Raw genomic sequence first — 17,313 nt, 5'->3', positions numbered from 1 at the left:
GTAGATGCTTGGAAACATTCAGATTTCCTGTGCAGAAACTACATCCTAAATGGCCTTGACAATATGCTGTATAATGTATACAGTCCTCTGAAAACAGCAAAAGAATTATGGGATTCTTTGGAGAAGAAATACAAGACAGAAGATGCCGGCACGAAAAAATTTGTCGTCGGTAAATTTTTGGACTTTGTTATGGTAGACTCCCAAACGGTAATATCTCAAGTTCAAAGTTTTCAAATAATTTTGCATGATATTCATTCAGAAGGTATGTCTCTTAGAGAGTCATTCCAAGTCGCTGCTTTAGTGGAAAAATTACCACCGGCTTGGAAAGATTTCAAAAATTATTTAAAACATAAACGCAAAGAAATGACTATGGATGAATTGATTGTAAGATTAAGAATTGAAAAAGATAACCGAAAGGCTGAAAAGAGGAATGGGAAAAATCCCATTGAGTCCAAGGCTAATGTGGTTGAACAAGTTCATAAACCACATAACAAAACGAGGAAGTTTACTGGAGATGGTCCTAAACAAGGCGATAGTAGCAAGAAGTTCAAAGGAAAATGCTATAACTGTGGCAAAACTGGACATCGAGCTTCTGACTGCCGCCGCCCTAAGAAGGATCATGGAAGTACAAGTAAGAAGACCACCAATCAGGCCAATGTAACAGAATTGGATTACATCTCTGACGGAGTGAATGACATCAACCTTTCTGCTGTGGTGTCTGAGGCTAACTTGGTTGGAAATCCCAAAGAGTGGTGGGTTGACACTGGAGCAACTCGTCACATTTGTGCGGACAAGAAGATGTTCACTACCTACAATGAGGCTACAAATGGTGAACAACTTTTCATGGAAAATTCTTCTACTTCTACTGTGGCTGGACAAGGGAAAGTGATCTTGAAGATGACATCAGGAAAAGAACTGACCCTCAACAACGTACTGCATGTACCTAACATCCGGAAGAATTTAGTTTCTGGGTCTTTGTTAAGTAAAAATGGTTTTAGGCTTGTATTTGAGTCTGATAAATTTGTATTAACAAAGAATGGTATGTATGTTGGTAAGGGATACATGAGTGATGGTCTCTTTAAGTTGAATGTAATGACAGTTGTACCGAAAGTTGCTATGAATAAGAATAACACATCTTTTATTTATATTCTTGAGTCAAATTTATGGCATGGTAGATTAGGACATGTGAATTTTGATGCTTTGCGTAGATTAATTGGTTTAGATCATATACCAAAGTTTGAAATTAATCCTAATCATAAATGTGAAATTTGTGTAGAAGCGAAACTAACTAAGGCTCCATTTAAATCGGTTGAAAGAAAAACCGAACCTCTAGAATTAATTCACACTGATGTATGTGATTTAAAATTTATTCAAACTAGAGGTGGCAAAAAGTATTTCATAACATTTATCGATGATTGCACAAGATATTGTTATGTTTTTTTTTTACTTAGAAGTAAAGATGAAGCCTTAGAAATGTTTAAACTCTACAAAACAGAAGTTGAAAATCAACTTAGTAAAACCATTAAAATGGTTAGAAGTGATAGGGGTGGTGAATATGATGCACCATTAAATGAATTTTGTGCACAACATGGTATTATTCACCAAACTACAGCCCCTTATTCTCCACAGCAAAATGGAATTGCTGAAAGGAAGAATAGAACCCTAAAAAAAATGATGAATGCCATGTTACTAAGTTCAGGCTTACCACAGAACTTGTGGGGGGAAGCAATATTGTCTGCTAATTATGTTCTTAATAGAATACCCCACAAGAAAACCAACAGCACTCCTTATGAATTGTGGAAAGGTCGATCGCCTTCCTACAAATACTTAAAAGTGTGGGGGTGTTTGGCAAAAGTTGAAGTTCCTGTTCCTAAAAAGACTAAGATTGGACCAAAAACAATAGACTGTGTGTTTATTGGTTATGCTCAGAATAGTAGTGCATATCGGTTTCTGACTTATAAATCAGAAATACCTGATATAAATGTGAACACTATTATAGAGTCAAGAAATGCTGTGTTTTTGAACATGTCTTTCGTTACAAGAAAGGACAAGAATTAAGTTCACAGAAAAGAACTTATGATTGTACACAAAGTCAAGAGACTAATGACAATCAAACACAAGAGACTAGTAATAGTCTCGACCAACAGGATTTAACTAATGATGAACCAAGATGAAGTAAGAGAGCGAGAACATCAAAATCCTTTGGTCCAGATTTTCTGACATACTTGTTAGAAAATGAACCTCAAAGCTTTAAGGCAGCAATGACAGGTCCTGAAGCACCTTTGTGGAAAGAGGCTGTTAATAATGAAATTGAATCCATTATGCAAAATCATACTTGGGAATTGGTGGATCTTCCACCAGGTTCTAAACCTCTGGGATATAAATGGATATTCAAGAGAAAAATGAAAGCAGATGGTTCAATTGACAAGTATAAAGCAAGACTTGTTGTTAAAGGTTACAGACAAAAGGAAGGTCTGGACTATTTTGACACATATTCTCCTGTGATAAGAATAACATCCATTCGCATGCTTATTTCTATAGTAGCGTTGTTTAATTTAGAAATACATCAAATGGATGTTAAGACAGCTTTCTTAAACGGTGATCTAAATGAAGATATCTATATGGAACAACCCGAAGGGTTTGTAGTATCAGGGTAAGAAAAGAAAGTTTGTCGACTTGTAAAATCCCTTTATGGATTAAAACAAGCACCTAAGCAATGGCATGAAAAATTTGATCATGCAATGCTTACTAATGGGTTTAAGATAAACGAATGTGACAAATGCGTCTATGTTAAAAACACTGACCAAGGATATGTCATAGTTTGTCTTTATGTGGATGGCATGCTTATCATTGGAAGCAGTCAAAACATGATCAAATCAACTAAGCAGATGCTTAACAAAAGATTTGATATGAAAGATATGGGGGTCGCAGATGTTATATTAGGAATGAAAATTACCAAAACATCTGACGGATATGCATTATCTCAATCTCATTATATTGAGAAAATTCTTGATAAATTTATCAAGGATGATTTGAATTTAGCTAGAACACCTGTAGACATCAGTCTTTATTTATCGAAAAATAAAGGTGATGCAGTGTCTCAGTTAAAATACTCCCAAATCATTGGAAGCCTAATGTACCTAATGAATTGTACTCGTCCTGATATAGCTTATGCTATCAGTAAATTGAGTAGGTACACTAGTAATCCTGGAGAAGACCATTGGAAAGCGATCATTCGGGTTCTTAGATATCTAAGATTCACCCGTGATTATGGTTTGAACTTTACTCGATATCCAACAGTACTTGAAGGTTATTGTGATGCAAATTGGATATCGGATACTAAAGATTCAAAATCCACAAGTGGATATGTCTTTACTTTAGGAGGCGCTGCTGTTTCTTGGAAATCCACCAAACAAACTTGCATCGCACGATCCACAATGGAATCCGAGTTCATTGCTTTAGACAAAGCAGGTGAAGAAGCAGAATGGCTTCGTTACTTCTTAGAAGACATTCCAATGTGGCCAAAACCTGTGCCAGCTATTTGCATTCATTGTGATAGTCAATCTGCAATAGGCAGGGCACATAATCACATGTATAACGGTAAGTCACGACATATTCGTCGTCGACATAATACCGTAAGGCAATTATTGTCAAACCGAATAATCTCAATAGATTATATAAAATCTAAAGAGAATATTGCGGATCCGTTAACAAAAGGTTTGACAAAAGAGCTAGTGTATAGTTCATCGAAGGGGATGGGATTAAAGCCTATTACATAAGAGTCGTCATAATGGTAACCCTACTTATATGACTGGAGATCCCAAGAACTAAGTTCAAAGGGACAACTAAGTTATGTATGGCTCACCAGAAATCACCAAGGGATTAAAAATTCCCTACCCATTCCTATGGTGAGAGTGATATCTGCAACATATGTTATATGCAGGGGTATAAGGATAAGCTTTGCTTTTAATGATTACTTATATCTTGATTAAGGTATAAAAACAAGACGAGTATAAGGAGATACTCACAATAAGAATCACCTATATGAGTGTTGAACTGGGGCCGGTTCTATGAGAATGAAAAGGCTAAATTCTCTAGAAACACTTATGAAAACCAGGCGCGTTCAAGGCTAAAATGAACACAACAGTGAGAACCACGATGTGTTAGAAGATATTTTGTGTGAAATCTATTGTCTTGGCTTACACAAACGGCTGAACAATTCAAGGCATCGCGTCCATTGGTTAGCCAGTAAGTCCGATAGGTTATCACTAGGGAAGGTTCAAGGCCGAAAACTACCTATCCTGATGCAAGATATTTTCGACTTATACTCTTTCGTAAAAGTCTGCATATTGTTGCATTTCCGTTGTCATCAAATTCCATTCATGTGGGGGATTGTTGGAAATGGTTATAAAATTCTAGATAAAACCAGAATTTTTTCCTAAGTTCGGTTTATTTTTTAGGTGGGCCCTGAGTGTCGATTTACTCGGGTCAAAGTGGTAACGCGTTCTATGCCGCGTTGTGATTCACGTGGTATATTTGGTTGCTCAAAACCATTACCGAGTGAATGGGAAATTGAAGCCAAAGTGTGCTCCATGGAAATGGAGTTTTGGTGGAAATTCCTTAAAGGTGGTAAATTGGCTTGTCCCACATTGATTTGGTGGGAAGTTTTGAAAGGGTTTATAAGGCTTAGGGTGAGATACTTGGGGTGTGCCCCAAGGGGTACCCAAGTGTTTTAGAGGGAGAGGTTATGGGCAAAATGGGCTAGACCCATTGGACTCAAAAATCACCACACGCGCGCGCGCGCCGCCGTCCGTCCGGTCGGGCGGGTGTGTGGTTGGGTTGGGCTTCTAATCTTTTTGGGCAAAAAACATTTGAATTTAAATTTTATTTTTTATTAAAAATAAAATCTAGAATTCAAATTAAACTGGTTTGGATTTATTGTTCATCCAAATAGGGCCCTTCCCGTTTTCAAACAGAATTAAACTGTTTTGGATTTATTGCTCATCCAAACAGAGCCCTTCCCGCTTTTTATCTGTTTGATTTATCAACCCAACAGATTCAAATCTGTTTAAATTTGAAACCAACAGGTTTCATACCTGTTCAATTCAAAACCAAGAGTCACCTTTACATCTATAAATAGACTAGCCTCTCATTTGGATTTCATTCCAATTTTCGTACTCCATCCTCTGCAAATTATATTCTTCATCTTGCTGCATTTTATTTCCGAAAGAAAGAGTGTAAACACTTAGTGTGTTCATAAGGCAAACAATTTGTAGTGCTGCTATTGTTTGTGGTAAGATCATTTCATCCTGGGAGATAGACGTCCAAATTCTGAAAGCACCGTGGAGAGGACGAATCTGTCTTAAGGACACAATGTTAAACACTGGACTTGATCAGAAAAGTTATTCAAATAAATTAACCAAGTGAGTTGTTTAATTTTATTCTATTTTTATTTGTTTATTTAATCAGATTTTATTTTTGTTTTTGTAACAAAATAAAATCTGTGATTTTATCTATTTATTTTTATTTCGAGTTTAATTTTTGTAATCAAACAAATTCTCTCATTTTCTCTATTTCTTTTATTCTTGTTGTTGTTTTGTACACAACAGAATTTAATCTTTTTAAATACAGTGAAGATTGTCCTACAGATTTGACATTTAAAATTGAATGTATTAAATAATAATCAATTAAACTTGTTTGATAATCACAATCGATAGTACTTAAAATTTTAAGTGCCTGTTAAAATAAAGGCTTAAACTTAAGAAAATTTTAAATTATTAAACTTATTTAATTATGATTGAATTTATAAATACTAAATATAAATATCGATATACACTATTATAAACTCACCACCACTACTACCACTACCGCTACCATCACCATCATGTCACCACTACCACTGCCACTACTATCATTACCAACTATCACCACTAATATAACTACTGCTATCACCAACAGCACTACAACCATGTCACTACCACCACTACCACTTCCATCATTGCTACCACCACTACCATCACGTCACCACTGCCACCAAGACCACCACCACTACTACCACCACCACCACTCCTAACACCACTTTCATCCCCATTATTATTGTTGTCATCAGCACAACCATCATTTTACCACTACTACTATTACTATTGTTACCATCCCTACTCTCACCACTATCACTAGCACCACTAGCACCACAATATAAAAATTGAAATATATATTTTAAAAATAATAAATCTCAAATTTGATCTTATAGGTATCAAAAAACTTATTTTTTATTCAACACTAAATTTTTATGAAATAGCTTTTCGTCTTGAAAAATTAAAGGACTTAAGTGTAGGTTCTAATAGGTGGACCTATTGCCCAATAGCTCTTGTGATAATTAACGACATTTTTCTTTATCAAATATTATTAAAAAAGTTACTAATTGTTAATTTTAGGAGACAATTTGAAAATTGTCACAAAAAAAATCACTAATTATGAACTTTAGTGACAGTTTAAAAAAAATTCAAAAAGTCACTAATTTTTAATTTTCAGCAGTTCGAAAAATTCATCACATAAAAAATCACTAATTGTAAATTTTAGCAATAATTTATAGAAATTGTGACAAAAAAAAGGTTACTAATTGTCAATTTTTAGTAACATGTGTAAAAAAATCGTCACAAAATTATTTTTAGTGATAATTTTACTAAGACTTATAAGACTTGATGAGAATTAAGACCAATATTAGGACTTATTGGTAATTTACCTTAAAAAATTAAGTATTCAGTTTTTAATGCTTAATTTTTAGTTTTCAGTTTCATCAAACACCACCTAAGAGTATATTTGGATCTTAAATTAATGAAGAGATTAGTGGAGGAAAAAGAAAGGAAAGAAAAATTAGATAAAACAAAAGCCTTTTTTTTTTTTGTTGTAACAAATCCATTTCCTCTATCCCAATTACAAATTTTGATTGATTCAAACAATTGACTCTAAATTTTTATTTGGGGTTAGTACAATACAATTAAATCTATTTCTATCTTTTGGTTTCCTTAAAAAAATAATAAGAAAATGGCTTTTTTTTTTTTTTTTGGTTATCCATAAAAATTGACAAAATTTTTCTTTATTTTTATCAAATTCAAGATTCAAAAATAACATTGAAAAAAAAAATTACCAGAATTTTTGCCTATACAAATGTGCAACCTACATGATATTCCTGCCTGCCCATTTGAAAAGCAGCTTTGTTTAAATGTATGTATGTATGTATGTTAGATACTTCACAACACTTGGTACGTACAATTCATAAATTATTTATAATTGTGCAGGTGAAATTCCACGAGAGTTGGGTAGTCTACAGAGTTTGGAGATCTTAGCCATAGAGGATGCCACCCTCACTGGTGTCATCCCATCTTCTATCTTTAACATCTCTTCATTGAAAGAGCTTTATCTGTGGACGAATAAATTGACAGGAAATATTCCAAGAACGATTGGCAACTGTACCTTACTCTCGGTATTGGATCTTGCTACTAATAACTTGACTGGTAACCCGTCTATCTCTCAAACTTTAGTTGCTCACTTTGGGAAGGAAATGGGCATTAATCTTATCACACCAAACACTTGATTTTTTTATTAGTGACTTTCCTGTGAAGATTTTTGTGCAGTAACTTTTTTTTTTTTTTTTTTTTTTTCTCCGGGAAATTTTTTGCAGTAACTTTCTTTTGGATAATGAATTTGGAAAGAAATTAAGAAAAAGGAAAAAAAAATAATACTTATATTTTATGAATAATGATTTATGCATCAATTGATATACCAATTAGTATACTAACGGATGATAGGACATAATTTTAGAGGTTTTGGGTCTTTGTAATTTATATAATAAGTAGAGTTATAATTTTGAAATAGTAATGCCATAGCATATGTTGATACACTAATTGGTATACCAATTAATACATGTAATACGACCGATATTTTATTTATGTTATCCTTATATTTTACTCTTTTTTTTTTTTTTTTTTTTTTTTTCTCATTTCCTTTTTAAAATCCGTAGTCCAAATGCACATACAGGAAAGTTGTTGTGCCTGCGGTGAATTCATACGGAGCCGTTTGGTTGGGTTTTCGAAAATACCACCTTTCATTAATGCACTATTAATTGATTTTTTTATTGGCTGTATTTAAATAAAAAATATAAAAGAAATCATTTTCTAATGTTATTTTAATTAAGAATTTTTAAAATATGTTTAAGGGTTTATTACATTCTTTATCCTTAAACTATCGTCAAATTATCTATTTAATCCATAAATTATCGATTGAGTCAATTTAGTCCCTAAAGTATGTAAATTAAAATCTATTTAGTTCATAAACTGTCTATTGAATCTATTAAGTCTCTAAAATATTTAATTCATATTTATTTAGTCTTTGAAATGATCACAAAATAAAATACATGCTCATAAGTATTATAAATTAGTAAAAGACTATGCCAAGTTAAGATTTTATTCCAGAAAATTTTTAAATTTCTATTGTCTTTACAAAAATGTTTTATTTCGATATATGTTTAAATTACTATCAAAGTCTAGTTTTTTAATTTTGCCAATAAAATTATACGAGTATTAAAAATACTGAAAAAGTAGAATTAGATAATTTAAATAATAACACTTCACTACAAATTATAATAGAATAAGATAATACATTAATTAAGTTATAAAAATAATTTACTGAAAAAATAAAAAACAATCAATTATAAATTATAAATGAAATCCAGTATATAATACTAGATAAAGACAAATAAATAGTCATTCTACACGACAAGTAAGAAAATACTATAGATAAAGAAAATTCACTACAAGAAATTGTGCCTATTTTTCGAAAACAGTATAAAAATTTAAGGTTTTTTTTTTTTAAAAAAAATAAAATTTTAACTAGATAGGGTCATTTACTAATTTGTAATATTATGAGTTTATATTTTACTTTTGTAATCTTTTCAGAAACGAAATAAGTTTGAATTAAATACTTTAAGGACTTAATAGATTCAATCGATAGTTTAAAGACTAAACAGACTTTAATTTATATATTTTAGGGACTAAATAGATTCAATCGATAGTTTAGTGAATAAGTAGACAATTTGACGATAGTTTAGGAATAGAAAGAGTAGTAAACCACATGTTCAAATTTTTTTACAAATGCAATATATTACCTAATTTTCTTGCTACTCTTTTGTATCACTTTCTGTATGAAAATTTATGATTAGTTTCTTTGTTTGAAAATAATTAATAAAAAAATAATGACAATCTTACCATGTAATTCAATTGAAAAATTTAAATGGTTTCCATTGTTTTTTTTAAGTTTCTATCTTTTTGCATTATGACAGGTCTAATACCGGAGGAGATTGGTGAGCTTCTAGATATGGAGTTTCTACAACTTTCTTTTAACAACTTAATGGGTGTCATTCCTACATCAATGTTTAATATCTCGTCACTTAAGATGATGTCGCTTGTGCTAAATAACTTGTCAGGCAATCTTCCATCAAGTATAGGGGTTTGGCTACCCAATATTTATGGCATCTTCCTTGGAGGAAATAGACTCACTGGAATTATTCCAGAGTCAATCTCAAATGCTTCTCAACTCGTTAGTTTAGGCCTAAGTGCCAATGCATTTACGGGTCCGATTCCAAAATCACTTGGCAATTTACAACTACTCGATACTTTGAAATTGAATGGAAACATTTTGACAAGTGGGCCATCTTCTTCCTCTCCAGAATTGAGCTTCCTCACTTCCTTAGTAAATTGCAGATATCTACAAAGATTGCATATAAGTTCAAATCCTCTAGATGGCATTCTTCCGACAACCATCGGAAATCTCTCTACATCACTCGAGGCCATTTATATAGATTCTTGTGGAATCAGAGGCAACATTCCTAGTGAAATTGGTAATTTAAGCAATTTGGCATTCTTGAATCTGGCACAAAATGGTTTCACTGGATTTATTCCATCAACAATCAGACAGTTAGGGAAGCTTCAAAGGTTGTATCTTTACAATAACAAACTACAGGGCTCCATTCCAGATGATCTATTATGCCATTTGAGGAACTTGGGTGATTTGCGATTGAACCAAAATGAACTTTATGGATTAATTCCAGAATGTTTGGGGAATATTACATCTCTAAGGTATATCTACCTTGATTCCAACAAACTAACTTCTATCATCCCCACAAGCTTGTGGAGTCTTAAAGATCTCTTGGAAATCAACTTATCGTCAAATTCTTTAAATGGCTATCTGCCACCACAATTTGGGAGTTTGAAGGTTGCAACACTCGTAGATTTTTCCATGAATCAATTTACAGGAAAAATCCCAAGTACAATTACAAGTTTACAAAACTTGGTTAAGCTTTCATTGGCACACAATAAGTTACAAGGACCTATACCTGACTCATTTGGCAGCATGGTGAGCTTAGAATTCTTAGATCTATCCTATAATGACCTCTCTGATGTAATCCCCAAGTCCTTAGAGACATTGTCTCATCTTTCATATTTCAACGTTTCTTTCAATAGGTTAAGCGGACAAATTCCAAATGGGGGACCTTTTGCAAACTTTACAATCCAATCTTTCATGTCGAATGAAGCATTATGCGGTGCACCAAAGTTTCAATTCCCGACATGCCATACTAGTTCCCTTCCTCATTTGACTAGAAGATTGATTCTAGCTTTATATATTTGTTTACCTATTGCGTCCATACTACTTGCTATGACCTTTGTGTTCTTGTTCATTAAATGTCGAAGAGGAAATAAAACTCCAACCAATGTTGATCTCTTACCAGCAATAACACCTCCAAGAATCACATACCAACAGCTTTTCCGAGCAACTGACAGGTTTAGTGAGGGCAATTTACTTGGTACGGGAAGTTTTGGTTCAGTCTACAAAGCTATCCTTGAAGATACCACAATTGTGGCCATAAAGGTATTTAACTTGCAAGTAGAAGATGCATTCAAGAGTTTTGACATAGAATGCCAGATAATGCGACGCCTTCGTCATCGCAATCTTACCAAGGTCATTAGCACCTGCTCAAACCTTGATTTCAAAGCTGTAGTACTCGAGTATATGCCTAATGGGAGTCTTGAAAAGTGGTTGTATTCTTACAACTATTTCTTAGATATGTTGCAGAGATTAGACATAATGATAGATGTTGCATGCGCATTGGAGTATCTTCACCATGATTATTCAATGCCTTTGGTTCACTGCGATTTGAAACCCAGCAACATCCTACTAGATGATGATATGGTTGCGCATGTGAGTGATTTTGGCATTGCAAAGTTTTTAGATCTGGGGGAGAGTGTCACACATACAAAGACCATAGCAACATTTGGGTATATTGCACCAGGTGACTTTCATTTTTCAATTTATATTTTTGCATTTTTTTGGGGTTTTCTATATATGTTTCCAATCTATACATACAGATATGCACTTTTCATATTATAACACAAACTTTTAAATATAATTTCCATAGAAATGCTTATGATTTTGTTGATAACAGGTTGATTCTTTAAAGGGTAAACTACACTGATCTCCATTGAATAATAAGAAAAATACAGTAAATTTCATAGTTTCAACATAATTATATTGACCTTCTTTCTTTCAATAATAAAAAAAGAGCATTGTTATTCAGGCTCAAAAGTTAGACCCAGATTGGTTGATAATTACATATGTTCTAATTATTAACCAATTATTTTCTTGACACATCACTAGGTCTAGAAAATGGGTCTAAAAAGTTGACTTATATATCATTTTCCATAAAAAAAAAAAAATGACGATGTTAACTTTAATAAGTAAATTACTTTTTTACCTTTACACATTATATTTTTTATTTGTCAAATTTAACAATAATACCAAATAAGAAAATTATTATTTTTACCACATAACCACCATTACACACCCTCCCTTTTCCAAAACAACTCATCTATCTAGCACTTATCACTATTGCATACCCCTCACCACCCCTACCCCTCTAGCACACCACAAATCCAACCACCAACATATAGTAACTCGCCATCTCCAAAATTCTATAATTTTCTTGACAACATGCCATTTATTTTGATTGTATGTAGAGTTTGGATTGGAAGGATTAGTATCTACGAGTTGTGATGTTTATAGTTATGGAATCTTGCTTATGGAAACATTCACAAGAGTGAAGCCCATTGATGAAATGTTTTCTGAAGACATGACTATAAAACGTTGGATGAAGGAGTCACTACCAAATGCAATCTCTCAGGTTATAGATGCTAACTTGCTTAAGCCAGAAGAAGAATATCGCAAAGTAGTTGTATTACAATGCGTATCATCCATTATGGAATTGGCTTTGAGTTGCTCTGCAGAATCACCTAATGACAGAATCAACATGAAAGATATTCTCACAACACTCAAAAAAATTAAACTTTGGTATCTTGCAAATTGTGGAAGGAGTTGAAAGAAGAGAATATAGACTTTGGTATCTGGTCAATCACAACACTCAAAAAAGTCAGCTAGATGCATCAGTAGCATGTAGTAATTATGTAATACTTGGATTGTTTATTTTGTATGTTTTGTACTTTTTCACAACCTTTATATATCGTTTTTGTGTAAGTAGTCAACTTAAGTGGTGTTTGATGCTTAACTCAGCACTTACAACTGAATGTATTAAAGAATAATCAATTAATCCCATTTGATAGCCACAATTGTGATCACTTAAAAATTTAATACCTGTTAAAATGTAGGCTAAAAGTTTAAAAAAAATAAGTAAAATGAAATTTACTTAATTATGATTGAATTTATATGTAATACTTGGATTGTTTATTTTGTATGTTTTTGCTTTTCGCAACCTCTATATATCGTTTTTGTGTAAATAGTCAACTTAAGTGATGTTTGATACTTAACTCAGCACTTAAAACTAAATGTATTAAATGATAATCAGTTAATCCCATTTTATAGTCACAATTGTGATCACTTAAAAATTTAACTACCTTTTAAAATATAGGCTAAAAGTTTAAAAAAATTAAATAATATAAAATTTACTTAATTTTGACTGAATTTATAAATACTAAACATAAGTATTAACACAACACTAATATAAAATCACTACCACCATCATCACCACCACCTCAGTCACTATTGCCACTGCCACCACCACTGTTACTATTATTACCACAACTTTCATCATCATTGTTATTGTTATCATAACTACCATCTTCATTTTACTAAAGCAACCACAGTCGTCACTACCATTACTAGTACTACTACACCCTTTACCTCCACAATCATTACCAGTACCACTACCATCATTACACCACTCTCGCCACCTTTTTTTTTTTTTTTTTTTAAATCTCTATAGGGATGCAAATGAATAGAGTCGTTCGTGAACAAACTCAAGTTCGGCTCGGTAAGAGCTCGTTCGAACTCGGTTCATTAATTTTTTTTTTGTGTTAGAGCTCGAGCTCATTAAATTTTTAATAAACAAACCCAAACATACTAAAGCTTGGCTTGTTAGCTTGCTCGTTTAATATTTATTATTTATATATTAAATAATGTAAAAATATGTATAAAAAATAAGATAAATATGTTATTTATATATTTTAAAAAATATAAATGTAAATAATTGTTAACTATAGATAATACATTTACATAATAGTGGTGGTAGATAATATTATTTTGGCAAAAAATATTGACTTTTTTTTTAGTATGTTTATATATATTGTATATATAATTGTATAATCAAAGTTTTTATTATAACTTTAGTCTCATACACAAGTATGAATCCATAAATTTTTTGGCTCGTTAAGGCTCGTGAACAGGTCCAAACTCGAGTCAAGCCTAAGCTAACTCGGCTTGAGTTCGGTTCGTTAAATTTTTATTGAGCTCGAGCTCAAGTTCGAACTCGTTATCTTAATAAACAAGCACAAACATACCAAAGCTCGGCTTGGCTCGTTTGCAGTTACCCTTCAGCCATCACTATAACTACCATCTCTTAATTTGGACTACCGCTGCCATTGGCGCCATAGCTAACGTTGACGCTGCCTCCACTACCACCAAATCACTATCACAAAATAAAAATTAAAATATACAATTTGAAAATAAAAAATTTCAAATTTGATCTTATACATATCAAACAATTTATTTTAGTTTAGCGCTTAAATTTTTAGTAAACGATTTTTCAATTTAAAAAATTCAACATTCAATTTTTAGTACTTAATTTTCAATTTTATCAAATACCACCTTATAGTAATATGGTATGTTTGAGACTATTTCTTTCTTCCTATGTCACTAATTTCAAATAAAACTTTGGAAATCCAATAAGTTTCAATTCCCAATTGTGCAATAATTTTGTTGGCACAACTATATCTACAATCTTGACATACATTACAAAAAAAGTTGCTTATGATGGCGCTTGTATCAAGGCGCTTTCAAAAACGTTGTGATATATCTCTATGGCAAACGCACTTTTTGAAGTGTGATATCACCTATTACCCGTTTGTTTTTAAAGGTAGAATAGAAGAGATTGATAGTGAGGGAATTAATAGTGAGGGGATTGTTAATGAGGGGATTGATAGTGAGGATATTAGTAAAATTGTATTTGTTTTGATAGTAGTTATTAGTGTTGAAAATTTTAAATTATTTTTATATGAAATAATAAAACAAATAAAATTATGATTTTCACTTAACAAAAAATACAAAAACATTAAACATTAATGTTCATGTAACGCCCCAAAATTTATAACATCATATAAGTACATCAACCAATGTTCATTTTAAGAAAAGATATAATTCTTCAATCTTTACATCATTTGATCAATTAGAGTTTGTACAAAATAGTTCCACATGCGAATTATACATTTAATGATTTCGAGTACATGAATCTATAGCATGTAGATCATCAAATCCACAAATAAACACATGCCCTCAAGGGCTTACAAATTCCAAGGCTTAAGCCCGGTTACACAAAAATGGTCTCTCAGACCCATACAATTATAGCCCTTGGCTAGCAAAATACACCACAACAAAAGAAGAGCCATATGCTCTCAACAAATACGTCGACGCCCTAATTTGGCGGAACCACCACGTCCTTTCCTGCACCAAAATCTCATAGGGTCAGCATAGAGCCCAGTAGGAAATTCTTAACAAAGTATATGCATTTTATACAAGTTTCACTAAATGAAATGCACATGCCATGCTATGCCTTTTGAAGAAAAATCACATTTTTACTTTTTGAAAAACCATCACGCTCAATGATAACTTGAAATCCCAACAATTCAAAAATTATCAATTTAATTCAAGGGGACGGTAAATACGACTCAGGTAATCCCTAGGATGGTGTCTGCAAGTAGACATAACTAGCACTACCAAAACCCCACTTTACCGATAGCTAATCGGAAGGCACGTGGTACCTCCCCTCCGCATGTTTTCGGTCTTTCATCCCGGACACTTAGGCCAACTTAATCAATTTCATCTACACCTCCTATCCGGTCTTACCAATGTATTTACCCCAAAACATTTCAATAAATCTCATTTCACAATATTTCTTTCTCAATGCAAAGTTTCAAACCCCAATTCAATATTTATAACAAGCAAGATATTGAAGTGCCAATGCAAAAATTATCCATGCTATGCAATAATTAGCCATGCCATGTAATGATTATCCATGCGATACAACATCCTACCATGTGCAAAACTTCCACACAAATGTTCCATTTGTGATCAAAATTTCCAATGCATTTCGAACATCTATCACATATGAATTTTTATATCTATCCAAGTGTAACAACCTTTCCACATCTCATGTGTTATCAACAATTTGCCATTTCATGACTATATACATGTTCACTTAAACAATAAATTCCAAAAGAAAATCTACTAATTCTCATGTACCAAGAAAATTGTCATTTTGTATATAATGATAATAAATTTCCACTTATTCATTTATTTGGCACAAGAAAACCCATAGATTCTCAACATCCTCCAAAACCCCCAAATTTCTAGGTTTTTCATCAAAACAAGACATTTCCTCATCTCTTGGTAGAATCTCACAAAAGACATTTCCTCTTAAATCAATGTGATTCAACCCCTCAAGAAAATCATTTAAAGACAAGTAAGGGATGAACCCATTTTCAAAACCACCAACATTCTTGAGCCAAAAATCAAATTTTCAATGCCACCAAGGTAAATCTCGAAATTAACATAAACTTGCAAAAATATATATATATATATATATAACTCTAGGAAAATCACTACCTCAAGTTTGGAGAAGAAAATATGAGAAACCCTCAAAATCAACGGTGCCAAAACCCAATCTCCACTGCACACAATGTAGCCCTTGCTTAGCTCTCCAATATTTGTGAAGGATGTTGGGTCAAAACCCCAATGGTTTGCAAGAGATCAAGAGTTTTAAGAGATTTGGTATAGGAAATGTAGAGAGAAGAAGGAGGATATGGTTTTGAGAGAGAGAGCGATAGAGAGAGAGATATGTAAAAAGTGATACACACACAGCCCAAGAAGAAAAGAAAAAGTAGATTTTCAGACTCAGTGTCTCTCGCACGTGCAACACTCACTTCCGCACATGTGGAGCGTGCCTCCTACACGTGCGGCACTCACCCCCACACGTGCGGCGTCTCCTCTGCACCTCCTTCCACACGTGCCTTTTATGCAGAAGGCAACCTAGAATTTCCCCTGTTTCCGGTACGTGCGGCCCAAGGCCCCGCACGTGCGGCTTTGCCCTTTCTAGCCAGGAAACTCTACAGCTCAACCTGAGCCACTCCGGACCCCAACCTCGCACCTTCTGAACATGAGTAACTCGACACAAAAATATATGAAAGCAAAGACTTGAAACAAGTTTCCAAATACAATAAAACGAATCGTTAACAAGACTCTCAGTTAAACCTGACACCCTAATGTAGACGTCCCCGAACGTCTCGGGAGGATGAATCCCGTTTCGTTCGTTTGGGCTCACTACAGTTCGGACTCTCATCGTCACGGTTCTTAATCTGAACCAAAGAGTCCAAATCTGGCAAATCATTTTGGAAAACAGATTTTTAGAAAGAAGTGCCAAACATGGACTGTTTTGCCAGATACAGAGTCGCCACCTAAATATTTTTTATGGGGGAATTTAGGAAACCCTGACTCGTTTGCCTAAGGCCACGTGTCCGTCATTACCAAAGTTGCCTCGGCTCGGGAACTTGGGTACGATTGGGGAAAGTCAGCTATGAGTACCCCCTCTCGCCCGATCCGAAGATCGGCCTCTACTAACCATGATATCTTGTTTTGAGAACATTATGCGTTCTTATACCGATTATTAGCCTAGAATTACTATGTGATGCGTACAGCAAA

The 17,313-nt window shown here is 33.3% G+C and overlaps 1 protein-coding gene across 1 annotated transcript; it reads left to right on the top strand.

Annotated features, from left to right (window-relative positions):
- Positions 1–9,343: 9,343 nt before the first annotated feature.
- Positions 9,344–12,665, top strand: LOC114297426 (uncharacterized). Its single transcript, XM_082888620.1, has 2 exons — positions 9,344–11,344; positions 12,069–12,665. Exons 1-2 carry the CDS (start codon positions 9,373–9,375, stop codon positions 12,425–12,427), a joined length of 2,331 nt encoding a protein of 776 aa, XP_082744746.1. The 5' UTR covers positions 9,344–9,372; the 3' UTR covers positions 12,428–12,665.
- Positions 12,666–17,313: the final 4,648 nt, after the last annotated feature.

This window comes from Camellia sinensis, chromosome 9, assembly GCF_055761805.1.
Source record: "Camellia sinensis isolate YWXY chromosome 9, ASM5576180v1, whole genome shotgun sequence".
NCBI classification, from domain to species: Eukaryota; Viridiplantae; Streptophyta; class Magnoliopsida; order Ericales; family Theaceae; genus Camellia; species Camellia sinensis.
Note: the sequence above shows the minus strand (reverse complement) of the source record. Positions and strands in the feature narration are given on the sequence as shown.

What these genes read in the sequence shown, in the direction of transcription:
- LOC114297426 (XM_082888620.1), top strand. Translation starts at nt 9,373, where the DNA reads ATGGAGTTTCTACAACTTTCTTTTAACAACTTAATGGGTGTCATTCCT. An exon ending in ATTTGGGTATATTGCACCAG is followed by an intron (nt 11,345 to 12,068) that starts GTGACTTTCATT and finishes GATTGTATGTAG; the next exon opens with AGTTTGGATTGGAAGGATTA.